This window comes from Grus americana, chromosome 9 (genome assembly GCF_028858705.1).
Source record: "Grus americana isolate bGruAme1 chromosome 9, bGruAme1.mat, whole genome shotgun sequence".
NCBI lineage: Eukaryota > Metazoa > Chordata > Aves > Gruiformes > Gruidae > Grus > Grus americana.
Window position 1 is genome coordinate 23,191,931 of NC_072860.1, and position 26,381 is coordinate 23,218,311.

The 26,381-nt window shown below is 48.8% G+C and overlaps 1 protein-coding gene across 4 annotated transcripts in view; it reads left to right on the forward strand.

Moving 5' to 3' along the window:
* The first annotated feature begins 170 nt into the window (after nucleotides 1–170).
* The window catches only part of PLD1 (phospholipase D1), a 66,035-nt gene continuing 39,824 nt past the window's right edge, over nucleotides 171–26,381 (forward strand). For 2 of the 4 annotated variants that reach the window (XM_054834923.1, XM_054834926.1), the window contains exons 1-6: nucleotides 180–372; nucleotides 17,534–17,719; nucleotides 18,053–18,180; nucleotides 18,477–18,622; nucleotides 19,449–19,557; nucleotides 20,945–21,010. In XM_054834923.1, coding sequence (XP_054690898.1) covers nucleotides 17,566–17,719; nucleotides 18,053–18,180; nucleotides 18,477–18,622; nucleotides 19,449–19,557; nucleotides 20,945–21,010 — 603 coding nt within the window. In that variant the 5' untranslated portion in view covers nucleotides 180–372; nucleotides 17,534–17,565. Of the gene's footprint in view, nucleotides 373–17,533; nucleotides 17,720–18,052; nucleotides 18,181–18,476; nucleotides 18,623–19,448; nucleotides 19,558–20,944; nucleotides 21,011–26,381 lie in introns of all 4 variants that reach the window. The other 2 variants (XM_054834925.1, XM_054834924.1) reach the window with 2 other exon arrangements.

Below are 26,381 nucleotides of genomic sequence, written 5' to 3' on the forward strand. Positions count from 1 at the left end.
ATTTTTTTCTCTCTCTAACAAGAAGCGCCCACCATAAGAAGGGGGCAGAACCCATGAAACCACGCTGCCCTTTTCCTCCACCCTTCCTGCCAGCATCCCCACGTTCTCCTTAACGTGCGGGGAGTGGTTTCCCTTTAATTAGCAAGTGCTCATAGGCTGGAGTGCCTTGTGGGCTGGGTCGTGCTTCGTTTTGCCTTGGGGGGAGCCAGCCTGGATGCTTGAACCGAAGCGCCGGGGCCGGGCGGGCGGCTCCGGGGTGCGGGGCGGCTCCGGGGTGCGCTTCCTCCGGCTGCGGGACCGCCGCTTCCTTGGGAAAACGTCTTGGCCGGTTGTAAGAGCACCATGAGGTACCCGTTTCCACGGGGGCAGGAGGTTGGTAGAGAACAGAACCGGAGTTGCCGGTTGTTTTGCGGAGCGGTTCGGTTCCCGCCGGGGGGGGGGGGGGGTGGATGCGATCCCGAGTCCGCCGTGGGGGGGGACGGGACTGGTTTTGGGACGGTTCGCGGCGAGAAAAAGGCAGATACTTAAACACAGAACGCTTATTTTTAAGTGAATTCCGCGCTTGGACTCTTTGCTGAGGCTGGGCAGGAAACTTTGCGGATGGGAGGTGTTTATCAGCGCTGTAGGACGTACTTGGGATGACTTACTGATTTTTCATGCTGTGAACTGGGGAGGTTTGGCTGGTGAGCCCTACACCGGGCTGGAGTCAGCCGGGGGCTCTGGATCAGGGAATTCGAGGTGGTAGCTGTACGTTTGCTGTGAACTTGAGTGCTTCTGAGATGAATTTGGCTGGTTTCTTCAAGGCTGGTGAAACTGCGTCTCTGCTTTGTCCTTCTTAGAAGCTGCCGTTTCGGGACATGGGAAAAACCTGAGTTTCCGAACGTGCAGGCAGCTGGCTGACACAACCCGTTCTGCCGAGCTGCTGGCTCAGTTTCTTGCAATGAAAGCCTTTTCTGCCTGTTGCTATTTTTCTTTATTTGGTGTGATGATCTTTCTTGCTATAGGAGGCAGCTCTTTGGAAATCTTCAGCCCCAAAATGCCTCAAATCTGGCCTCGGCAATGATTCAAGCCAGTGCAGCTCCATTGACTTTGGGAGTGTTTTATCTGCGTGGTCAGGGCTGACACGGGCTCTCTGTACGCAGCAGGACAATACATATTATGTGTCCAGGGCTACATAGTCTCCAGATCCTTCCTTTAAGTAAATCTGCACGATGCCTCTGAAGTCATTAGAGTTACGTGGCTGTTTGGGGGACAGACAGAGACAGTTTAATTGGGTGGATGAAGCTCTGCTGGTTTGGCATTCAGTTGACGATCGTAAGTAATGGGATGTCACAGTGAGGCTGGTGCATCCATGGCCGCTGGGACAAATGCTCTCTGTCTGCGTGCGGCGTTGTGTTTCGTAGCTGCCTGGGTTTGCAGCTCGAGGAGCAGGAACTCTGTTTCGAGTGTCTTTGCTCAAGAATTCATGTTTTCCTTCCTGTGCCGTCTCTGGCATTTGATAGTGTGAGCTCATGCCAGAGGCTCGCAGGTAACCGGGGAACTTAATTTCTGACCGCCTCTTCTCATGATGCTCCCAGGTGTGTTAGCTCTGCGGCTTGGGTCTTGTGGCCAAATCCTGCCTAGCTTTGCCAGAAGTTGGGAGGCTCCAAGTTTAAGCCCTTGGGCCCTGTGCTACCCTTCTTTTTCAGCCTGTCGTCAGTCTGCGCTGTGCTTACTGTGAATATGCAGAAAGCCCCTTCCTTTGGGGTAAGCATTACCGTGTGATGCTGAGTGCTGCCCAGGGGTGCTGGGGTCCTTGATCCCTGCTCAGGGGATGGGTGCTCAGCGCTGGTGTGGGATGGTGGCCACCAGCTCCCCTTGTGCAACTGCTCTGCCCTCGCCTGCAGCTGAAAGGGGCCCTTCCTCCTGTCCTTTTGCTGTGAGATACCACCAAACCTGTAAAATCAGGGGATTTTTTTCAGTGGGAAAGTGTGTCTGGCCTTCCCCGGAGTTGGGGGTGCAGCATGTGGGAGACCCTTGGTGCCTGCACCACCACGGCGTCCGCATCGCCCGTCTTCCTGCAGGGTTTAGCTGGCCGGGGGGGCTGAGCCGTGGCACTGCCCTCCCTGCCGGTGAGGGGATCAGCCCCAGGCTTGGCCAGAGCTTCCTGGGGGAGAGGGACCAGGTTTATCAAAACAGGCTGGGGAAAAACCCAGATCGCTCTGAAGAGACCTATTAAAATTTACAGAGATTTCTGTAACCTGTGGTTCAGCTGATTAAATGAAAGTTTATTGAGAGGTACATCTGTTTCTTTTTTTTTTTTTTTTTGCCAGGATTTTACTTTCCTACTTAAAGAAGTTCAAAGGGTCTCACTTAAATACCCATTTGCACATTTAATTTTGTCCAGATACATAACCTCTTCCTTTTCAGGATTATTGAAAATTAGCATTGAGGTTCTAGTCCTACTGAAAAAGACTTAATACAGTGACTTCTCCAGGGGCCACGATGCTCTCTTTATTTTGAGAGGCCGTTGCTGGCAGGTGTCTCCTGAACTCATGAGCTCTCCCAGCTGAGGAAGAGTTTGCTGGGATCAAAATTGCAGTTTCTTATAACTGCTGAAGATGCTGTTTTACATACATATGAATAAACTTATAAGCGCTAGGTAGATAATCTTTGCTGGTGAAATCGTTCTTTCATGAAGCAGGCTGAAATCCCATGCCTCACCTAGAAATTTTTACTACTTTTCTTAATAGTAGCAAAGTGTACAGGCTTGTGTCAACTTGACGTTGATATCCTCTGTAATTTATGAAGTGCTCTTTAGACTGCTAGGTGTGTCTGCAGTAAAGGAAAGATCCCGTGTTTACAGTGGGTCTGCTCTCGAGCAGTGATTTTAGGAATCTCTTCCTTGAAAAACCGTGCAAAGAAGTGCAGTTGTGTCTCCTCTGTCAGTTAGCTATGAACTGAACTTGAGTTTTTACAGTTATTCCCTTGCTGGTAATCGATTTAAAACAAGCTAGCAAATCTTCAGGGAAGGAAATGTCAGGGGAATGCACTTAACTGCCACTGTTGCCACAAATCTTATTCCCTTGAAATGAAATCATAAAGAAGATATCAGTTATTAATGTTCATACAGGCTTCTAGATTCATCTTCTCTATCTCTACCTAATGAACGCATGAAAGGAGAAATTCAGTCTCTGAAATCACCGAAGCCCCGGAGGACTGTCTGTTACGAGCAGCACCCTTCTGCTGCCTTTGTCGCAAACAGGTGGTTCCTTAATTTCACATTGGAACAGCTATTTTGTAGCAAGTCATTTAAAAAACAATAATAATAATAATTTAAAAACAAGTTTGAGTGGGAACGAGCATTGTATAGTGGCCCTAAATCTGTGTATAATAGAGCTGAGGAAGCATTTTGATTTTCTTCTGGGTGTTGAGCTGCTGGAGTGTCTAATGTCAGTAAGCACCTGGTCTTGGCTGGGGCAGGCGAGCGCGAACACCTCGAGCCTTTTCCTCCTATTGTCTGGCTGACAATTGATGATGTGTTTTTAACTTGCTCTCACGTGCCCTGTACGCTGGAAACTCTCCTACAGGGACCAGGATTAATACAGTCATGGCCATATGTCTGAGTTGCGGTTGGGTGGTTTTTTGTTTTGTTTGGTTTTGTTTTTTTCTCCTTTCCCTTCCCAAAACCTTGGCCAGCCTTTATTTTTGCCAAAAAGAAGGGTTTTTTTCAGTCCTTGTTCAGGTGCTGCTTGCCATGCTTTTTCTGTACTCAGAGATGTGGGATGTGTGAGTAGCTGGCACGCAGCCTGGCGTCTCTGCAGCCGGCTGCGCGGGGCCAGACCTCGGCCCTGCTGAGCTGCAGGATGGTGATACATATATGTTATGTTATCAGTGTAAATTTTTTTGTTTATTTATAAATATTTTTTAACAGGTATTTAGCCAGGTGCCCCTGCCCTGCCGCGCACTTTCACAGACTCGTGAGCGTTTGCCAGATGTACGTACCAGCTCCACGTGTGCAGACACCCTGGAAAGCAGAGGGTGGTGGAGGGATTGGGAGGGGGGAAAAGCTCTGCTTGCCAGCTTCTCTTTCCAATATATTTACCGTGCTGCTTCCCCACCTGCTTGGCACAGGGCGTCCGGGGTGGCAGGAGGCAGCCGTGGCTCTTGGGGCAGGGGACATACACCCTTACCCTGGCTCCGGTGCCTGGGGGGGAGCAAACAGGAGGGAAACACCTGGATTTGCAGATCATTAATTTTTTATGTATATATATATGTATGTGTGTGCGTGTCTTCAGGATTCAGAGTTTGTTTTCATGCAATAGTAGTGGAAAATATCTAATCGCTGGGGTCAGCATCGTGTGCCGCTGCCCTGAGCGCTTCGTGCATCCCTCGCGCCCACGCGCTGCGATGGCATTTGGTGCTTTCTGGATCCTTAAAGCAGATAAACGCCATCGCAGCCGGGGTGGGTTTGCATAACGGAGCGGGGCTGGTGTCTGTCAGACAGCTCGCCTGCGCTGGGGTGCCACGTCCCCCGGGCGCCCATCTGCTGGTGTGGGGAGAGGGGGAAGAAGCTGTCTGGTGGCTGCTGCTCCCACACTGCAGAGCCGGGACCCCAAAAGGAGCCGGGACGGCGCCAGGCACCCCCCCGGCACGTGCTGCCCCCCTCGCCAGGGGAGGAGAGGAAGCCGTGCACCCCAGCAGGGAGGCGAGCTTTGCCTCTGAGGATAAAAACTTGTACTTTAAACACAGTTCTGGCTCATGTGAGTCTAAATAGATGCCAGTGAGGGAAAACTTGCTAAAAAGAGGTCAGAGAGCGGGATAGAGGGACTACCAGAAGGACCCGCTGCTACGCTGCAGTGAGCGTGGCGTGCCGGGTGACGACGCAGAATGTGATCGGGGTTTATTGCCAAAAAGAGATGCGGGATTTTAATATCAAGATAATGACTTTGAGATAGCAATCTTATCGGGCTAATGTGCTTGCTTTGTTGCCAAGACAATGTGTCCGAGAGTGGGGCCAGGTGAATGAACCCGGCAGCGTCTCCTTGCCGTGCGTCTGCGTGTCTGTGCTGAGTCAGCACTGAAGCCGGCAGCAGCCGCGTGCGGCATTTGTACCTCTGTGCTCTTTGGTTGATCGTGTTTCTGCAACCATTTTCCCTTAAAACTTCCTCTTTGCACTCTGGGGATGTGGTGCTGACCGTTTGAGCTCCAGCAAATAAAATTGTGCTTCGCCTCTAGTAGGATTTGACAGCAAAGTAGCCAGTTTGCGTTAGTTATCTTAGTATAATGACATTGTCTCTTCTTCTTCTATCCCCTTTTTTCTGGCAGAGGTGGCATAGATAAAATAAGAAATGATCCTCTCCCCCAAGGATCTGACTAGGGAGAATGGGGTTTTTATTACAGCCTGTGTGGACAGTGATGGGGTGGGTGTTTTGCAGAAGAGAGAGCGCGTCCCTCCGTTGCCCGCCCTGGGCAAGCTGGGTGGGGTATGGAAAGCCTCCGGGAGAGGAGGTGCAGAGCTGGAGAGGACAGAAAACCTCATCGCTATTTGCAGATTTACTCAAAAGCAAGAGTCTTTTTCCCGAGGTGCGGAGTTCTGTTTAGGCTCATCCATCACATGAGGGCTTTTTTTTGGTCAAATAAGATAAACCGGCTGATAAAACACCTGGTGCTTTCCTGGGCTCCTCCAGGGCCGGCGGCAGGCGCGGGGGGATCCCGGTGCTGCTCCCCAGCTCTGGGGGCTCTTTACAGCCCCCTCCCTGCGGCTGGGGAAGGTGGTCCAGGCACAGAGGGACCCCTCTTCTCCGGGACGAGCGTTCCAGCGCGCAGACAAAAGGCCGTATCAGGCGGACAATGTCGCACAGAGCAGCGCTCTGACGGCCTCTGTCCCAGCCCGTGCAAGCGGGTGATTCACGGCCAGTTGGTGTTTCTGGTTGTCTCGCCGTGCGGGAGCTTGCTTCTCGGCTCCTTTCCCACCAGGGTCCCGCCGGCGGCGTGCCCCGGGGCTCCTCTGTGCCGCTGACGCAGCGCCAAGCCGCTTCCCAGAAACTGCTCCCGTTTTACCAGCTGGGCTTTTGGGAGAATGTTTTTAATCAGAAATCCTTGTTTCTTGCTCTCCCCCCCGGGTCTTTATTTCCCGCCCCAGAACACAGCCCTCTCGTGAACACGTGTGGCCAGATGCATCGGCTCTCGGATCAGGCGCCTCGCGGCCAACATCAGTTGGGCTGACTCTTGCATGTGACCTCCAGGGATCCCTCCAGGGGTAAAACTAAACCAGCACGAGTAATTAATTGCGCATTTCTACCGCTTTCGGTGACTGGGGGTGCTGTGGCCATGGCAGTACATCCTAACTGTGCCCCGCTAGCAGCCTCAATGCTTTTTTTTTTTAAGTTTAAAAAAAGTATTTCTCTCTCTCTCTCTTCCTCAACAAATTTTGAATGTGACACACAAGAGGTAAAACAAGCGGATATTTTTGGCCTGCATTTTATCATTTAATTCAAGTAAAATGCAGTTACGTGATGCAGTTGGCTTTCCTGTGTGAAGAACGCAATTCTGCCTTGTTTGGTGTTTTCTTGGGTGCGGTAAGAAGCACCCGTGGGTGCTGGGGTCTCCCAGGAAGCTCAGCTGTCCTCTCTCACTCACAGCTAAAGGGCTGCTGAAATAATTTGGAGAACAAGCAGTGCATCATATAGTCTTTTCAGAAAGAAATGCTTTGGTGTCTCATTCCTCTTTCTAAATATCTATTTGTGTAGTCCCCATGAGATGTTCTGAAGTGTATTTTTCCATGACAGAGGTTTCCTGCAAATCAAATTTTTTTTTTTTTTTTTTTTTTTTTTTTTTTTTTTTTGCAAGGGTCCCACCCAGCATTAAGTCTTACCAAGAAAGAATAGTAGATGACTCACGGTGGATTTGGGTGGATTTGAAATTTCTGCGGTTAGACCTGATCCCGCTGAGTTTTGGCAGCAATTATGGCAAAACAAGCCATTTTGTTCAGCGAGAGAAAGAACCGACGAGATGAGAACTGCTGTCTGAGCCCATTCAGGGTTTTTTTTTTTTTCTTTCCCTCCCAAAGCTATTGCTTTTCTTTCTGCCAAACAGCTTTTTTTTGTACATGTAGAAAACTGTCTGAAGACACCTTTCTGAGCAGCGCTGCTCCAGAAGGTCGTGGCAGCTGAGGGAAAAATAATATTTAATTTTCTAGCTCATCGTGTGCAGCCACCCGTCTTGCGCTGAGGTCTGGAGGGTTAAGCTTGTAAATTGTAACCTTCATGCTCTGATTTCTTCTAGGAATGTGTGGAAAAATACTGTACAGCATTCTTGTTTCACAAAATGAGAAAGAGCTGCAGGGCATCTCTGGCTTGTCCAGACACCCACATGGCCTGTAAGGTGCTGGGGGTCTGGGTGCGTGGGTAGCGGAGAGGAGCGAAGAGGCAGCTGAGGCTGACTTTCAGTTCAGACACGAGCATCACCTTTCACCGCCTGCCACCAGCACACCTCTGTACCAGCCTGATGGAGGCTTCCCCCCCCCGCCCCGGGAAAGGATGATAAAAAAAGAGAGGCATTTATTTTGTTCTAAGGAAGCTGTCAGTATTGTCAATGTGTGTAAATGAGCTATTTTGTCTAAATTTGCAGGTGTTTAGTTGTATTTAAGCAAGAAACGTAGGGGAGTTATTCTGTTTCTGCAAGTTACTTCTTTATAATGAACAGTTTTCCATTGAATTTGCCTGCGTTTGATATTTGTTCAGCAGGTACTGATCTCCAACCTCAGCCATTGTTCCAAACTTCTGTGATTATTTGCTCATCCTTAATTCTGATAACGAATCAAACATCTCAAGGTATAGAAAAATTAACTTTTCAGTAACTTGAGTACCCTGTGTCCTGAGTGGTGCTGTGATCCCACGGAGGGTCATGTTGAGATCCCATGGATGGTCTCCTTGGGAGAGGCTGATCCACAAAGCCACCAGAAGCCCTCCATAAAGTCTTGGGGACAACATCACCTTTGCCCTCTGAGCTCAGCTCAGAGCTTCTCTTACAGTTAACTCTGGGGCTTCCCCAAGCCAGCTGTTTTCTTCTTGTGAACTAGAAGTCCTCAAATACTTGTTTTAGCTGGCCAGGGAGAAGGAAAATGCAGTTCTGGGAGACCTTAATGTTATCCTAGATCCATAGATGAAGCTGTTTGTGAACTGGTGGGAGATTTCTGGGTGTGAAAGGGAGTTCGGGGGCTGATGTTTGCCCGTGTCAGTGTTTGCCGCTGGCTGTGGCTGAGGGCAGAGAGCTGCTTTTGGAAATGCAGACCAGGAGCAGGCGTGCGCCATTGCCAGCTCTTCGGGCACGATGCCCTGTTGTGTGACGGGCACGTGGTGCTGGGTGTCCCTGCTTGGCAGTGGGAGCTGAGGCCACTGAATGCTGTAGCTTTAGGGGTAGACTAAGGAATGGAAGTTGGCCAAGGATGGAGACATCAAATTCTTGTGGAGTTTATTAGCTGGAATGCATGAAACATCTTTAAAACAATTGTTAAAAAAAAAAAAAATCGTCAGGGAGCTTCTGTTTGGAAAGGTGCTAAACCCAGGTTTGGAGGCATGGGTACAGGGGCATTCTGGTGCCATGCGAGTGGCTGCACCATATCACGGGGCTGTGCACCTGTAGCTCCAGCCTGTGCGTGCCTGCAGCAGGGAGAGAGGGTGACAGTGCTCTCGGGGTAGCGCAGAGTCCTATTTGGGATGAGGGGGCAGTGGGGGGGCTGGCTGAGGAGCAGAGAGAGGAGCTGCGACGTACCCTCGCTGGGACGGCTGGAGGTGCATGGTGTCCCCAAGGTTACGCAGCTCCTCCCGCTCCACGAGCCTGACATTGATCCTGTGCTTTGGGCGTACCAAAGTACATCCCTGACACGCTGCAGTATGCAAACACCTTTGCAGAGGTTATTGTTCAGCGTGCGCGATGGCAGGGTTGATTCAGGCCACCAGGAAGCATCAGCACGGGACGGCACCGTGCAATCACCTGCACGGACCACGGGGCTGCTCAGGTGGGTGGATGTGCAGCAGCCATCGGTACTGCGTGTGGGTCCCAGCTGTGCACCCTGCACTTGGGGGCTTTCTTTGGGTGACAAAAACAGCAGCAAAGCCTAGGTGGTGGTCAACCTGCAGTGGTTGTCCTTGAAGCTGGTGGTGCCCCAGGGAAGCTGCCCTGGGAGATGAGCCTGTGCCGTGGGACCCCCAGGCAGGGGAGGGAGCTGGACTTGGCTGCTGCTTGCATGGGGGCGCTGAGTCCTGCACTGTGGTGTTACCTTCCGGCTCCATCATGGCCTTCTGCTCATGCCAACCAGGTTTTTTACAAATTATTTGAGGAGTTCCATTAAAACAAAAAATCAAGACAACAGAAATGGCATTTTATTAAAGCAGTAAACTATTAGTAAAAATACATGGTCTTACCTGCTACTCCTTGTTGCTATGATACCCACAGAAATTTCTCATTTCTTTGGGAAAGTCACATAACGGGTCAACAAAAAGTTAGCACCTTCCTATGCATGTGGTTTGTTAACAGCAGGAGGAGAAAAGAAAAATCATGTTCCCACTTAATGGAAACTTGGCAATGAGCAGCGGAGTCGCAGCTGGAGCGAGGACGGTGACCTCCTGACGCGTACCTGCACTCTCTGCCTTGACACAGAGCAGCAGCCGCCGGGAGCGAGTGCCTGTGCAGGGAGCAGGGCTGGGGAGCGATGGCCGACAGATCCCGTTGCAGTCGCCCAAATCCCTCCCCGAGCGCAGGCTGCAGCCTTTTCCCCGGGTTTAGCTTGGCTGGCGGGAGTTATGTGAAGATCTGTAAGTGTTTGCGTTGATCAGCTGCCACCTAACCCCGCTGTGGGATGGAGGTGCCGGGCTGCCTTCCAGCGAGCCCGCTCGGCTCCCAGCCGCCAAAATTCCCTGCGGAAATGTGGCTTGGCAGGTGGTGGTCACTGGAGCAGACGTGGCACCGACAGATACCAGAATAGCGTTGAGTGATGTATAGCGCATCAGCCGCGTAGACATCTATACGTTTAGATCATGCAAATATGTCCTGTATTTGTATGACGTGTTCAGCTATATATAAGAGCGACAGCAATGCTTGCCAGCCCGCGGGCACCGTGGTGGTCCTTGTCACCTCTGATCGTGGTGGAGATGGAGTCTTTTGCATTGTGCTTTTGCCCTGGCAAACTTCTCGGTTTTAGGATTTTATGTAAGCTTTTATGGCCAAGCTGTGTGTGTCTGCCAGCCTCTGAACTGCTGCATCCTTTGACCTTCCTGCCGTTTATACTCTTTGAAACGGGTACTTTTTCGAGCCCCTCTTCTTCCTCAGCTCAGGACTCCCTTTGCCACCCTCTGTTGCGGGGTTTGAGGATGCTGAGGTGCTGCTGATATCCAAGATGTCAACCGCCTCCCTTCGCCCGCTGCAGCGCTAGCAGGTCTCTGGTGGTAGATAACCGGGTGCTGGAGGCTTTGGGCATGCCCTGTCCTGGCTTTCAAGGGTGTTCTGCACGGTGCTCCTGGGTTTAGGGGTGCAGAGCGTGTGCTGTGACCACACCAGAGCATGGAGGGTTCACAGTGCTCCAGGGGTTGAGCACAGCTCCTCAGAGGACGCACGGCACGAGGTGCGAGTGCTGCACTTAAACGCTGTTGTCTGTGCCTGAGGAATCCAAAACGTGCTGATGAATAAGTAGCCAGCATTAATCACCGATAAATACCTAATGATCGGCTTCCCCGGGGCGGCGCAGGGAGCGGGAGCTGTGTTTGGGGTGTTGCTGCTGGGCAGGGGTGAGCGGGGGCACCAGGGCCAGAGCATCCAGCACATCGGTGTGAGATCAGCAGGCGCTGCTCATCTGTGGATGTTGATGTTTGACTGTTCTGTGAAGCAAATAAAATGAGTCCTTGGGAAGCGCCTGACGCTTAGGCTGGTCCTGGGCGTGGGGAAAAATGCAGCACAGAGGGGTTTTCTGACTACAGCAGTGGGTTAGTCACCATGTAATGACAGCGCTGCCCGCCGTGATGACCACTGCCTTACCTCATCGTTCCCCTTGACCTGCCTGTTTTTTCTGTTGCCTTTTTTCCTACCATGAACGCTGTGGGACGGGTGCTGCAGAACCCAGTACAGGGGCAGAAGGGGCTCTGCCCCGGTGCAGATATGCGACCTCCATAATTTACCTGTTATTTCCAAGCAATCCCTGTCTCGAAGCATCCCAGCCCCTGTTGCAAACAGACTGCGTGGATTCCGTGATGTAGCTTTTCCTCCGGGCAGGCTGGTGGCTTGGCAGTAAGCCTCACGTGGAAGGGACTATGGAAATCGATAAAGCAGACCCAGGGAACTGTGCTGCGATCGTTAAAGTGGGAAGTGCTAATTGATGTCTGCTTTTAGAGGTATTAGTATTAAATGTAAGAGCTTTGTGAGAATAATTGTTTTGGAAACAGTGTTTTAAAATATTTTGGTTTTATCAGGATTGGGCCAAAGATAAGAAATTTAGGTCAGGGTGATGTTGGAACATGATGTTTATTGTTGACTTGGATTCATATTTCAGTTCTTTTCCAGCTCCAGATCTTTCCAGGGTGAGATCAATGCTTTGGTTCTTATTCAAGGGTTGTTTTGGGTGTTTTAGAAAAATATACCCTAATCCTCTTGTTTTGTCCCCATAGTATGAGCATCCAGAAGGGCAGATTTTTCAGGAGGCGTCTCCACATGCCACGCTGGCTGCTTGCTCACCTGGCTGAATGGCTTCCACGTACTGAACTTAAGAGCGGAGTTAAGTCGTTGCTGAGCATTTTTGAACCCCTCTGTCTTTTAATTTCATACTTAGGGAATGTAACATGCTACCTGTTACCTACAAGAGCCCTGGGATTTTGGTTAATGTGGGAGGGTATACTGAGAAATAAAATCAGTGCGTGTCTTTTTTTGCTCAGTATGGATATGTGGCTTTCCTGGGCTGGAAAAGCGGGACCCTCTTTGCACGTGCTGCGGGGGACGCTGAGCCCGGGGAACATTTCCTGACTGCTCGGTGGAGGTCTGACACCTGCCAAAGACTGCGGAAGGAAGATGTGCCAGGGCGTGCATCTGGGGCTGGTGATAAGCCTGGCTTTTCCTGGCAGATGCAAATAATTCCTCAAAAAGGGCTCTTGTCAGCTGAGGGTATTTCTCCATGAAAGAATGGTCCAAAGCTAATTTTAGGTTTAAAATGTGGGGAAATATTTACATGGAAAAGCTTCATCACCACCAGGCAGGGCAAATAGCTGATGAGGGCATTGCATGTAGGATTTCCTTGGCATCTGGTTCTGGGCTCCTAGTGCCTGTATGGCATCCAGGCTCCTGGCAGCAGCAGGAGGAGAGAGGAAAGTCATGGCTCAAATCGTTAGGGCTTTGTCTTGGGGTTTTTGTTGGGGTTTTTTTTTCCTCTTTTTAATAACCCCATCTCATTGCCCTGTGTTAGCCCGAGCCCGTCTGTTTTACTCCGTGCAGTCAGCGAGGCTCGTGTGGGTCCCGGCACCGGCACTGCCTGCGGGACAAACCCGAGCATGGGAACAGAGGTCGCTTGTCACAGCGCTCGCCAAAAGGTCGCTGCACTGGGAGAGATGTCATGAGAACTGGAATGAGGGTAATTTTCAGGGATTATAGTGTTTCTCGCTCTGGGGATGGGAGTTGATGTAGAGCATCAAACCCTGGGAGGCATTAGCAGGAAACGCCTGGTTTTACTGGATGTATTTCTTCTTCCCTCCTCCCGTCTTTCCCAAATGAAGGCTTTCTCCGGTTCATAGCTCTGCGTGGCGCTTGTCAGCATCATAAGCTCGTTAAGGAGCAGTGATTATCTGAGCTTGTTGCAGATCAGCCATGATACACGTAAGAATAAACTTGGGCTGACCAAATTTGAGGTAGTCTGTGCTATTACCGGCTGCATATATTTTCACATCAGGATTTGAATGTCTTCAAAACACAGAACTGTTCATGAATATTTACTAAAATATGTATTTTCTGCTTTCCAGTTTCCCTGCCTTAAAGCCATGCTTTTCTTGTCCTTTGCAACAAGTAGAAAAACACTATTTCTTTAGCAAAGGCTGAGATTGTCCTATGATCCCCTAAAGTAATAACTTAGGGTTAAAGCGTAACCAGAATGGCAAATAACAAAAATAGAAATCAGGCTTGCAAAATTGCATGATTGAGCTAGGGGTTTGTAATACGTTCAGAAGGGCTCAGGGATTAATACAGTTAATTTTTATAGTCATTTTCCCTGTAGATGAAAGCTTGATTCTTGGTGCAGTCACTATTTCCAGTGTATATATTTAGCCAGCTCAAGAGGTTTGGGGCCCGTGTGCTGTGGGGACAGCCAGGCAAAGGGAGACAGAGAGCTGAAGTTGTGCTTGGAAGAGGAAATGATTAATCTGAAAACTGGGCTGGACGAAAGTGGTGTCAGCAGTGTTTGTGCAGCTTTTTAGTATGGTTTTTTTCCCTTTTTCAGTTTTTCACTATCTTCCTTTTTCCTTGTTTGTTCATTCTTTCCAAAGTTTTCCTTTAAATGACTCTCTTCTCATTGCTGCTTTTGTCCAGGCAGACTTTGAGCCGGACAGAGCCGGAGCGGTGCCTTTCCCCTCTGAACGTGCAGGTCGCCGTGCCAGCTCCTGGCTGCCCGGGCGGCAGGTTTGGTGCTGGGGGGGGATCTGGGGGGAGCTGGGGCCGGTGTTCCTCCCCCCGTGCCCCGGGAAGGTGAATAAGGGCAGCCTGTCCTGGCAGACCCCAGCCCTGGGGACTCTGCAGACCCCTCTCGGGACAGTGCCCTGCCTCTGCCATCAGACAGGGTTCCTTTCTCCCCAGTCTCTGCTTTTAAACCTGCAATTCAGAGCAGTTATCTCTTGTCCGTCTTGCTCACAGCTCTCTCCTCCAGGCTTGCAGGCTGCTGTCCTGTTCCCTCCGGGCGCCTTCTCTCGGTCCTGATGCTGTTCCCACAGGTCAAGCGCTTTAGGTCTGACTCTTCCCGTCTCCAGCACCCTATCTTCCTTTTTGGCTTGCAGGCAGTAACCCTCTTAGTGCATCTTGGCACAATTTTTGCCTCTGTTCAGATTACCAGTTCTTGACCTACTGAACCCCCTGTGGGTTGTTTTCGTTTGTTTTTCTTTAACCAACTACTACCTCTTTTCTATCCTGGATGGCAACAGCCAAATACTGAAATGCAGCACTTGTTTCCAATAAATTTCATCCTATTATTTCCACCCTTCTGCAATTTGCCAGCATCGTCGGAGTTCTCTCTCTGTCCTTCGCATAATTGCAGCCTCCAAAGCTGACAATATCAGCAGGTTTCATAAGCCCCTTCTCCAGTCCATCATTAGTGCAAGGAGCGAGTGGCACTGGATAGACAGGACCTTCTTGGTGCAGCCCTTCTGTTTTGCTGCTGAATCACGGATAACCGTGCTTGGCACGTGTTTGCGCCCAGGCTGTTGCAGATTAACCCAGACACATTCCTCAGCTTGCCTGTGGGAATGCAGGCAGAGTCCGCATGGCGAGCTCTGGCCAAGAGGTTAAATAGCTCTTACTGAGCAGAGCCGTATAAAGCAATTTGCAGAAGCTTTCAGAGGGACGTGGTACGTCCTAGCTTTCCAGCTAACCCCTGCGCTGCCCTCCCTGCTGGGTTTGCTGCTGCCCGGGTTGATGGGGCTTGTGACAGGGCCACAGGCAAGTCACGTTTTCCCTCTCGAGCCCGTAATCTGGCTCTAATCTCCAGAGGGGGAATCTTGCTGCTGGGACTGGCTCAGGTCCAGCTGCGTTCGGACTCTGCCTTGTCCCAGGACTTGTCTGTGCCAGCTGTGAAAACAGCTTTAGTGTTTAAAAAAAAAAAAAAAAATTAATCTTGAGTTATGCAGTCCTGCTGTGGTCCTTAGCAATTAATCGTTGCATACACTGGTTAATTGTTTACCCATTAACCGACTGTGTCAGTTAATCTGACAAGAGGAGCCCAGCTGTACCTGGCACGGTGGGGAGGGGAGGAGGAGGAGGATGCACATCCTTTCCATGCTGGCTCCTGTCCGCGTGCTCTTCCTCCAGCCCTCTTGGTGTGGTATTTGTCTGCTGGTTTCCTTCAAGTGTAATTACTGGCACGGCACGTACAAAGTGTGTTTGGGCTTGCCTTCTCTTTGACTGTGCAAAACTCTTCTTTTGGAAAGTGCATTAAGTTTCCATGAAACAAGACAATCTCTTCAGATTAAAAAAAAAATAAATAAATAAACTGTGCTTTGTTTCCAAATGGGAGTACAGACAGAAGAAATACAGAGCAAGATGCTGCTTTATATCCTTTAGTCCTAAAGATGACCAAAGAAATTCTTTGTGTGGAGTGCTGAGTGGGAAATAAGATAGGATTTTATTGTATGCATTGATGCAGAGTGGGGAAGTGCTACTGCCTGGCGTGGGGCAGCTCGGGGCTCTGCCCTACCACCCCCCCGGGGTTGTTTTGGAAATCCTGATAGCGTGGCCTCCTTCCCAGGAATGCCATTTATTTCTGCCTGCTTTCGAGGGAGAAAATCAGACATCCAAAGCCAGTCTGTATTTGCCCTCCCTGGACAGAGGGGGATGAGGTCCCTGGGGGTGTACGTGTGTGGGTTTGTGTTTGAGTTATTCGGACAGATCTCTTGAAGTGACGTACCAGTCCAGCAAGCCTCCCATCTGGTCCTAAAGTCTTCTGTGCAGTGGTGGCATTCCCAGCCACCAGTGGAAGGTGGCAGAGCCACCAAGACCCTCGGAGCCCTCGCTCCCATGATGAGGCTGTTGATTCTGCATTTACTTTGGTACAATGAAGAGATTGACCCAGTTTTTCTTGATTCAAGTCTATGTGCAAATGAATTATTTTTTTGTTCCTGAAGGCAAGTGATTTTAATGTGTTTTTGAGCTTACATGATATCAGTCTTATGTGGTAATAAAATTATGTACTTGTTTCAAGAGGAAACGATAATAAAGAATGTTCTTTCAAAAGCAGCTAAACACATAAATTATTAAAATGTTAAATTATTTCCAAATTACGGCATATCCAGCTCTTTCTGTGGAGCTCACTCAAGAATAATTGCACAGTGTTCTTTGCAGAATTTAACAGCAGAAACATTGCACTTTTTTCTTTCTTTAAAAAAAAAAAAATCATTCTTTCACACAATGTAAGAGCTTCCATGGCTATAAATGGGCATCCTTGTATTGGCTTCTGTAAAATGTTACCACTTTGTCCCATCTGTATTTTTTCAGCGTAACTGTCAAGCTGTGACATTTATTGCAGAGCAGAACAAAGATTGAAGAGGCTTTTTATCCTATAGATGCCCAGGAGCTGGAGCTTGGCTGCGTGCAGGGACCAGCAGCCAGGTCTGCAACCCCACGGCGAGTTGCAGAGCCTGGAGGAGGAAGCAGCTTTGCAAATACTCACAAGCGCTGAAAGCTTGCGTCAGTGTTAGTGGACATGCCTCACATCTTGATTATGTTTTTCTTAGTTATTTATTTTTAAAATTTTCTTCCTTCCCTGTTTCTGTCCTGACTCAGGCTCCTGGCATGGGTGGGTGGGGATGAAAGTGGGAAGTGCTGTAGTCATCAGTGCTCAAACATCTCCAAGCGCCCCTGCCCCATTGCCCTGAGCAGGCAGCAGCCTTCCCCGTGCTCGCTGCCCGCTGTCCCCGCTGCAGAGGGGCAGCGGGATGGTCCCTTGCAGCCAACCGGGCTGCGTAAGGGCTGCGAGTTCCTTGGGGGAGCTGGTGGAAGGGTGAGGACGACCTGCAGCATCCACCCGTGTTGCTCCCAGGCTTTCTGTGAGCATCAGGGTGCCCCTGACCCTGCGTTGCTCCGTGGACGGGAACCTTCGTGGCTGGGACTTTTGAGCCTGCTGAGAGGATGGAGCCATGGGAGAGCGTGAGACCCGCAGATACCACAGGCGATTGTGTCAGGTGCATAGAAATAGAGGAAATCTTAATAATGCGAGGAGTTTATATCGCTAGTTCAGTCAAAGGAAGAACAATTAACAAAAACGCCTACTGATTCTTCTGAGGGAGCTTTTCCTCTATGCAGCCTAACGTGGGAATTGCAGCATCGTGTGAATTAAGTCTAGGATTTGGCCAGGCATAATATGGTTTGTGCTTTCTCTGGTGCATCGTTGTGATTACAGAGAGAGCTGAGGTGGCCAGGCGAGTTGATGCACAAGCTTCCTTTGCTTTCCCTTTGAAATCATTATGTGAAGGTACTCCTGAGCTGCAACCAACCCCCTGCAGGTTTTTGTAGCTGGAAAGTGAAATATTGTGTATTTTCCGTTTTAAAGCACAACCAGAGTGTATAAATCCTGTGGTCACTGGCATTGAGGGAAATGTTCTTTTGTAGCCTGAAGCTACCTTTGCTTTTCGGCTGCTCTGGGCAGGGGTTTCGTGTAGCTGCAGGGCTGGGCGTTTTGCACTGGGTGTGTAGGATGGGGGAAGTTGGGGTGAACGGAGGGAAGACGGGGCCACGCGCCGCCGGGGGTTTCCCTCAGCCCTGCTGCGCTCAGGTGTTGCAGAGGGGGGTGATGACAGCCCTGCCTCTGCCTCCTCCCCAGCCCCCCGTGGCTCCGGCACGCGGGTCCTTGAGATGTCGCTGAGAGACGAAAGCCATGCAGCTACGTCGACGCTGAAGAAGATCGCTACAGACATGAGCAACATCATCGAGAGCCTGGACACCAGGGACCTCCACTTCGAGGGGGAGGAGGTCGACTCGGAGGTGCTAAATGACCCAAAAGGTGCTGGTGAGTTGCCCATACCTTCTCACCCCGTGTCCCTCCCCCAGTGATAACTGATAATCTGTTGACAGATAGGGCGCAACCTCCGTGGTTTTACCAAGCCCAGCCGTTGGCCCTGTTTGAGGACCAGGAGGCATTGCTCTTAGCACTCGAGCTCTTAAGTCCCTTCTGTGAAAGCTTGTCTTTAAGCTCTCTTAAATAAAACCTTGTATATTTTAGTGGAATTAATGCTGCTGTGTAAATGCTCCCGTGTTAAAGTATTGCAACTATCTGCTGACTTTCATGCCCTCGTCGATAGTAACGAGACTGTTGAGCTAACGGGGTTTGTGGTCCTTCCAGTGTGCATTCCTTTCTCTGCCATCTATCACACCTGTGGGTTCAAAGAGCCGGGCACGCAGACGTACCTCACAGGATGTCCTGTTCGAGTGCGTGTGTTGGAAGTGGAACGCTTTACTTCCACAAAGAAGGTCAGAACTTCCAGAAATTTCCTTTAATTTCCATAGAACTGTATTAAAATACTGCTTGTGGGTTAATTTTGCACGTGCTTGTTCATGGGCTGAGGAAGCAGAAATGCCTGTGTCTCAGAAAAATGTTCAAGAGAGGAGGTTTCCTGTCTGTTTATAAAACCTAATAAAGCAGAACAAGAAATTGCGAGATGGAATGATCCAGAAGTAAAATTGAATGAGGGCTCTTTAGACGAGCAGCTGCAGAAAAATAATTTATTTCAAAGCTGCAGCCCCTGTGGTGGTGTTCTCCCGTGCAGGTACCAAGCCCCAACGTTTACACCATCGAGCTGACCCATGGAGAGTTCACTTGGCAGGTGAAAAGGAAGTTCAAGCACTTCCAGGAGTTTCACAGGGAGCTCCTGAGGTACAAAGCCTTTGTGCGCATCCCTATCCCTACCAGGAGGTGAGTGCTCAGCCCTCCGGACGCGGTGGGCTTTGGGAAGATGTGACCTTTTCTCTTTTAATAGCGTATTGGTTTGGCTTTACCGATCCCGTTTGCTGTAAGGAGGAGAGGGCAGAAAAATTTAGTCTCTACAAACATGTAGCCGCTATAATGAAAATACTCAATCTCTACCTATTTAGCAGCTATAACCTAAGTGGTGCAAGCATCTCTCTGCTGACCCAGAAAGCACGTTGGGTCCCAGGTCATCACCTCTGGAGCTGAATTTGCCTTGAACTTGGGGAAGGGTTATGCTAATGGAAACTGTTGGCGCTATGCGGCTTTCTGCTGGCACGGGCTGGATGTGGGAGGCGTGGGGGTCCCCGGCATGGGTGGTCAGCCCTGCCTGGGCTGGCCTTGCTGCTCGGGGTGGCTGGAAGCGTAAGGGGAGCCGTGGGAAGAGACACGGTGTGGGTCGGCAAGAGCATCCTGCTGTGGGGAAATGTGGGGAGAGGATATAGGAAAAGGTAAAATTATGAGGGGTTAAGGGCCAGGGGAACATAATGCCCTAAAAATAGGGTTTAGGCTTCCTTTTGTTAAAAGGAGACCCTGAAAAATCAAACTCTGATGTTTGTGTTGTATTTTTGTTTGTGAGCCAGTTGGAGCATACTGGCTTCTTTTAAACGAATCCACGCTTCCTGGTTTTTTGCTTTCCTGCCCACCCATCTCTCAGTTTTTAAGAGTTTGGATGGGAAAAATAAAAGCATCGCAGAAGAAGGGTTATGTATCGCGGCATGCACGCGCTCACAGCGCTTAGACTTGACTTTGGGGTTTGGTTTTTTCCTTCCAGTCACACGGTGAGAAGACAATCCATCAAAAGGGGAGAACCGAGGCAGATGCCGAGCCTGCCACACACCGCCGAGAGCACGGTGCGGGAAGAGCACTTCTCTAGCAGGAGGGTAAGCGCCCGGCTGGGTCTGGGGGGGCTGGAGGGAGGCTCGGGGGGGGGCTTCTGAGGTACAGAGATGCCAGGCAGGTTGCTTGCAAAGCCACACGCTATCAAAGCCCTTGGTTTATTACCATTAAAGTCTTTTGCTTAACAAACTTAGGCTTTGAAAAGTCCAGCTTTAATGCCAAATTCTCCTCCATGCAAAGAGGAGGATGCTGCTCCTGGCGTCCACACGGGTGAAGTTTTCCTCTGCGGCTGAGGAAACCCATGATGCCCGGAGTGGCGGTTCCCCTCCTCCCACCTGCTCCGATTTAAAGATAGAAGAGGCAGTTCGTAGGGTCAAGTTGCGTGATGGAGGCAGCCCCGCAGCCGTCAAAATCTGAGAGATTTCAGTCCTGTCCCCCCCTGAAAGAGGAGATGACAGTCAGACTCTTGATGCCGAAGTGGGTAATTTTAGCCGAGGCACACGTGTTCTGTGTAACTTCATCAGATGTTAACAGATGGGCCCTTCTATGAAGAGGGTGGATATCTTCCTACCTCTTCATTGCAGCTTTGCCGTTTGCAAAAAAAAAAAAGTCTGTAAAAAAACCCTCCCTGTTCGTTCACCCTGTGCTTATCGTTCTTTTTCTGCTGTTCGTTCCCTCCCTGGGCTTTCTGCTGCGAAGTCTCAGGTCCCAGAAGGTTGTGTCTCCTGGCTGTGCAGTGCAGATAACCCTCCCTGCTGTGCACGGCTTCGCTGCCGCGCGGGAAGTTTCAGGAGAGAGATCTTGGTTTAAAAGAGGATGAAAAAAGTTTTCTAGATCCCTTTTTTTTTTCTCTTCCCCTTGGTTTCCTTGTGGGAATCCCACAGCTTTCACCAATGGGATGCACTTCTCTCTCCTGTAATGGTTTCCCCCTTTCCTGTCTGGGGACGCCAGGCTCTCCAGCGACCGGTGGCCCGGCCACTGCCCTCTCCGTGGCTTTGGGACAGGGCAGTGTGGTCACCATGCTCCTCACCCCATGAACCCAGCGTTTTGGTTGCATCTGAGGCTGTGTTTTCTCACGAAGCTAATTCGTGTGGGTCAGAAACAGCAGGGACTGATTTTGTATTTCAAATTGTTCTGAAACTTAGGTTCAGTCAAGGAAGTTGACCTCTAAAATGACAGTGCCAAGAGACAGGTCTGCTGGTGGGAGGTACAAACACAGATCTGTGAACAGTAAACAACCTCCGATTGAACTATTTATGCTGCTGAGCTGTAATCTTCCATGAGCACGTAATAATGTATTTATTTATCCATTCAAGCTGAAAAGTGTGTCTGATTTCTTGATTGCTGCCTAATGCCAGACAGTTGGACTGTGTTTTTCTTTTTCTTGAAAATTCCTGCATCTTATCTAAGGTTTCAATATTTTAATTATAGAAACAGCTGGAAGACTACTTGACAAAGATCCTAAAAATGCCAATGTACAGGAACTACCATGGAACAGTAAGTAGAAATTAGTTTGCTTAAATGCCTAAAGAATTTTCACTTTACAAATGTTGAATTCCATTGGAAGAAGACACGCAACTTCTTATATAAGAAACATTTTACAGCCGTTTTGCAAGTGTTTTGGCTGAGCTGATTTCTCTAATGTGGATGTCATATGATTAAAACCAAAGAAAGAGAACTAATGGCTCGGCCTGGGAGGTCACTGTCATAACACAGTGATAACCTCCTCAAAGTAGTCCAATCCAGAAAGCTGATTGTACGTGTATGACGTGGTGGGTTTCTGGTTAATTCTGGGGAGCGTTTAAGATGATAAGTTGATGTTTTAAATATTTAAACAATTGGAGTCCAAATTATACCCCTTCAGTTTGGGCTATGTGTGTGGTCCTGGGTGCAAATTTCTCTCAGGTTCCTGTTCTGTGCAATTTCACTGGACTTTGGTGACGTTGAGTTTGTATGAGTGATAACGGTTCGCCTCTGTGGGTCTTTTGTCACTTCCAAAGGGTGATGACTTACTTCCAGTTGGCTTATTTCCCCAAGTCAATAGTCTTTTTTGAAATGAGGAGAGATGTCAAATCCAACTTGAAAGCTATTCTTAAATGTTTCTTCAGTAGTTCTCACCTGTCAGCTGCAGCTGTAACTTCTCCCTGGGATGGTAATTTATTTTCCCTTTTTTTTGGCTGCACGATGACTGTGTTACTTCATCTTTTGCGTTATCAGCAAAACCTGATGCATGCATTGAGTAGCTGCAGAGCTTAGTGACGTTTCTGAGCCAGGGGTGATAACTGGGAACACTTGGTTTTCAAACAAGGCAGAAATGTAGATTAAACTTAGGGTATCTGTAGCAGCCAGTTCTTCTCTTTGACTTTTGTTGTTGTTTGGTAGGAATTCTGCTCTTCTGAGGGATTTCAGTTGCGTAGAGATGTTGGGCAGCTTGTAGCTGGATGTAATGCCCGAAAGCAGTGTGTGCTCTTGTTGCAGAGCTCTGTGTGTTGAGCACCACTTGTTACATGGGACAAAGTGCTAAGGTCTAGAGAACAAGTCTTATGAGGAGTGGCTGAGGGAACCGGGGTTGTTTAGCCTGGAGAAAAGGAGGCTGAGGGAGACCTTATCGCTCTCTACAACTACCTGAAAGGAGGTTGTAATGAGGTGGGTGTCAGCCTCTTCTCACAAGTAACAAGTGATGGGATGAGAGGAAATGGCCTCAAGTTGTGCCAGGGGAGGTTTAGATTGGATATGAGGAAAAATTTCTTCACCGAAAGGGTTGTCAAGCCCTGGAACAGGCTGCCCAGGGAAGTGGTGGAGTCACCGTCCCTGGAGGTATTTAGAAAATGTGTAGACGTGGTGCTTAGGGACATGGTTTGGTGGTGGGCTTGGCAGTGCTAGGTTTATGGTTGGGCTCGATGATTTTAAAGGTCTTTTCTGACCTAAATGACTCTATGATTCCACGATCTGGCGTTGGCCAGCATGCTTTGGGCTGCAAGTAGTCTTCAGATCTGGGCTGAGAGGAACTGTGTTTCTTAGAGTGCTTCTTTTGGGCTTAACTCCAAAGCAGTCAAGAGCTGTGTTAGTCTGCATGTGGAAAATAGTCATCTTTTGTTCTAAAGGCAAGATTGGGATAACTTGGCAATTTTGATCAGTAGCATATGCAAAGCGGGGGAGAGTTATTTTACAGTGCGGATCCATCTTGTCATTTTTAGGCAGGTGTTGCTTTTTTCAAATATTTTGGAGAATTTCTGCTCAAGTAAGAACGTGGGTGATCTTTTGACCAGGCTGTGGTTCAAGGCAGGCTGCCGCGGTGGGGGCCGGGTGAGGAGACGAGCAGTCCTGCCTTGCCCTGGCAGCTGTGGGGTGCTCCCCTCCTCCTGCGTTGAATCGCCCTTCTGTCCCCAGTCCCCGGAGCCAGATGTCACTTTGCACATAAATTCTCAGTTTATTGTTGGCTTTTGCTGGATTTGGCCGCAGCGAAACGTTCGGTGAGGACTTTGCTGCTCATGGTGGCAGCGCCGCTAAGTGCAGCACGTCCTGCAGGCGATGCTGGAAGAAAGCACGGGGAGAAAAATGTGTCCTTTAAAAAAAACCACCAAAACAACCCTTCTCAGACTACAGACTAAAGTGAAGATTTCTGGCATTTTCCTTGGAACTGTCTTTGTCCTCCTTAGAACAAAATGAGGGCTTTGCTTTTTCTGTGGTTGAGGAGTCTTTTGCCTGGACGCTGACAAATGCTGTGACTGTCTTAATCTTGGAGCACATTTTGACTCCTGCATGTTCCTCCCTTCAAATCCACGCACCGAGGTTTTCGTTAAAAACCTAAATCCTTCGTAAAGTCAGGTACAGAGTTGCAGTGGCAAGCTGTGACCTGCCTGATGTGTAACCCTTGGTCCTTGCAAACAGCCTGCTCGGCTCGATCGCATCTCCTTGGAGATGTTTTTACATCTGACCTGCACAGTTGAATTAATTTTATTTTTTGCTGCTTTTATTTCGCGTTTGTGGTTAATTTATTGTTTGTCAGTGAGAGGATCACCACTTTACGCACTCTCAAGGATGTGCCGTGCGCTGGGAGAGTCGAGCCTGCAAGTCGAGCTTGTAGTGGCTTTGCAGACCTGAAGTCCCCAGTGGGTTGAGGATCAGGTCCACGGTGACCACATGACATTGTAGAGGTTGTACATCCACTGCCCACCCTAGGAGATGCTCCTGCAGGCTGCGGAAATACAGCCTGCTGAAGCATCATCATTTAGAGATGTACCAAGTGTCCCTTGCTCTGACTGGGGAGCTCTGATAACATTTACAGCCTTTTCACGTTTCTCATAATTTCTCAGCATTCATTGTAACAGAGTATTTTGTGTGGAATTCACAAATAATAGGTTGTATTATGTGATCGGACTCCAGCCTTCACAGCCTTTCATTTTTATTTTTTTTTTCCTTTTAGCTGTGTGATTTATGATTAAATCATAATTTCCAAAACCTTTTTATACTACTTCTGGGCTGAAGTTCTTCAAGACAATTACCGTTAAAATGAATGTTGCGGGAATCTCAATGTGTTAATTGTCCACACTTTTTTCTGGGAAATGGAAATTGGGGGAACAGAGCCCAAAACCATTAGGAAACAGGGCCCATGGGCTTGACTGTATTCAGTATAAAAATTTTATTAATTGGACCTTTGCATCTTTTTTTGTATGAGCTGGAATAGTTGAAAGATGCCTAAGCAAAATAAGAAATAAGATTTGGTTGAACCAGAGCGCATGTGTCTAACATTTTGCATGAGCTTTAGTAAGTGAGTATAAAACCTCATCTTAGGTGAAAGCAGTACAATGTGAGAACAGCTCCGATATGTGAGAGTGGCTACTGGTTTGTCTCTGATATGGCACTTGGATCTGCAGACCATTGCAAAGGCCCCCGCCCAGCCCTTCAGTATTTTTAGTTATTGCACTTGAACTTTAGCATGTTTAATTTTTATTTTTTTTTTAATTTGGATTTAGTATAAGCCAATTTTTTTGTGTAAGAAATAGCTGGCATCTTCTGCTGAACATCTTATTCTGAAGCTGGCATCTTGTTCTGGAGAGTGGTGTAATGTCACTTCATTGCTAGCCACAGCTGCTAATCAAATCTTTATGGGGTTTTTTTACCCGCTAAATTAAAAACAAGAGTTGAAATGAAAACACAGTGTGGAGCTGCTGAATTCCTTCTGAAATGCGGATGCTCTGTGAAATTTTTGCTTACATAAATCATGCAGGCTCAACATTGCGGGCAGAACGGGACGGTTTAAAACTGTGGCTCGTGCACCTTGCAGCTGGTTCTCCACCTTTCATAGCTTGTCTTTCCGCAGCTGATCACTCCAGTCTGCAAGATTTTTTTGTTGTTTTTTTTTCTTTTTATTGCTACAACAATGTCATTGAAACTGCATTCCCTAGACCCATGTATCATACTTAAAATATTCTGCTGCGGATTGCTCTGAAACCGGAGCGGGATGCCGGCTCCCCGGGGAGGCAGCTGGGCAGCGCAGGAATTCAGATGTGAGGGAGATGGAAGCAGAGCCTGAGCCTCGCTGCTCTGCCTTCTCCACTCGGTTTTTCTGTCCATGACGAGCACCTGGGATGAAAGGCACTGTAACAGTAAAAATAGCAAATGCAGCAATGATCATAATAATAAATCATTTGATCAGATATCTTCCACTGCACTGAGGAATTTTCCTTCTAACTGGTGGAATTTATTTACGGGTTTTTTAACAAACTAATGCTCCTAACTGGCACTGTTTGATCAACACGTTGGAAAGGCTCCTGCCACCATCCTTGCTGTTTCAAAGACTCCTTGGCCGAAGAGCAGGTTGCTGCGCTGCCAGACAATCTCTCTATTTTTATGTAGTAGTAGTCGTCCTGTTTCTGCAAGTAATTTTTCCTCCTGGCTTTTCTTTTTGCTTCTTTGAGGACAATTATTTCTCTGCGTGCAGTGCTCCTCAAGTCGCTGCCGGCTTTCTTGTTGCAGCCAACATTTTCAAAGGGTTTTTGACATTTGTGTGCAGTTTTTTTGTGTGTGTGCCCACTGTGAGATGGATCTGGGTTTCCGATTCATCAGACGGGAAGGCCAGCCATTTTCTGAAGAAAGGAAAATGGGATCCAGGGCAAAGAACTGGCCTGAGACTTCGCTTGGCACCTCTAACAAGAGCTTTCAGGATACACTGGCTTTTCAGATGCTCCCTGTCCCGCTCCCAGCGTCGCTGAAGAAACAGCTGAGATGTTCATAGGTCAGCGCTGGTGCTTTCCCAGAATGTGTAGTGAGAGCAGTGATAGCAAGATTGTTAGTAAAAGCATGAAATAACTTGTTCTAGCTACTTTCTGAAAACAGGCTGAAATCACCCCAAAATGAGGGCATTGAATTTGCTTCTACTGAAGAGGTTGCATTATGTCCTTGAGCTACTCGGAGGAGAACAACAGGTTTTTTGTTCATCTCTGTGATCTTCTTGATGTGAGAAGTTTGGGAAGGTCCCAGCAGCAGCAGAGCATGAGGAGGAGGAAGGATCTCCTGTCCTACTGCCGCTTCTGTGGGGCAAAAACAATGTTGGGAAGGTGTTGGGATACATGATACATTTGGTATTGGGAAGGGAGCCTGAGCCGGCCTCACCATAACTGCAAGATAGACTTTTGCCCCAAATTTACTGATTTTGTTATACTTAGTGGTTGAAAATATCTTTGAGATTTATGGGTCTCCCTATGTAATTTCTGTGTAAAATTGGATTTTGCTGATGAGGGCCCTGAGGTGGGTTTGCCAAAGAGCAGGTGACAGTGGCCACCATGGAGGAGAGCCCTTCCTTGGGTGCTGGCACCTGAGCTGCTGTGGGGCATGGGTGGGCATGGCCTGAAGCTGGCCCCGAGGC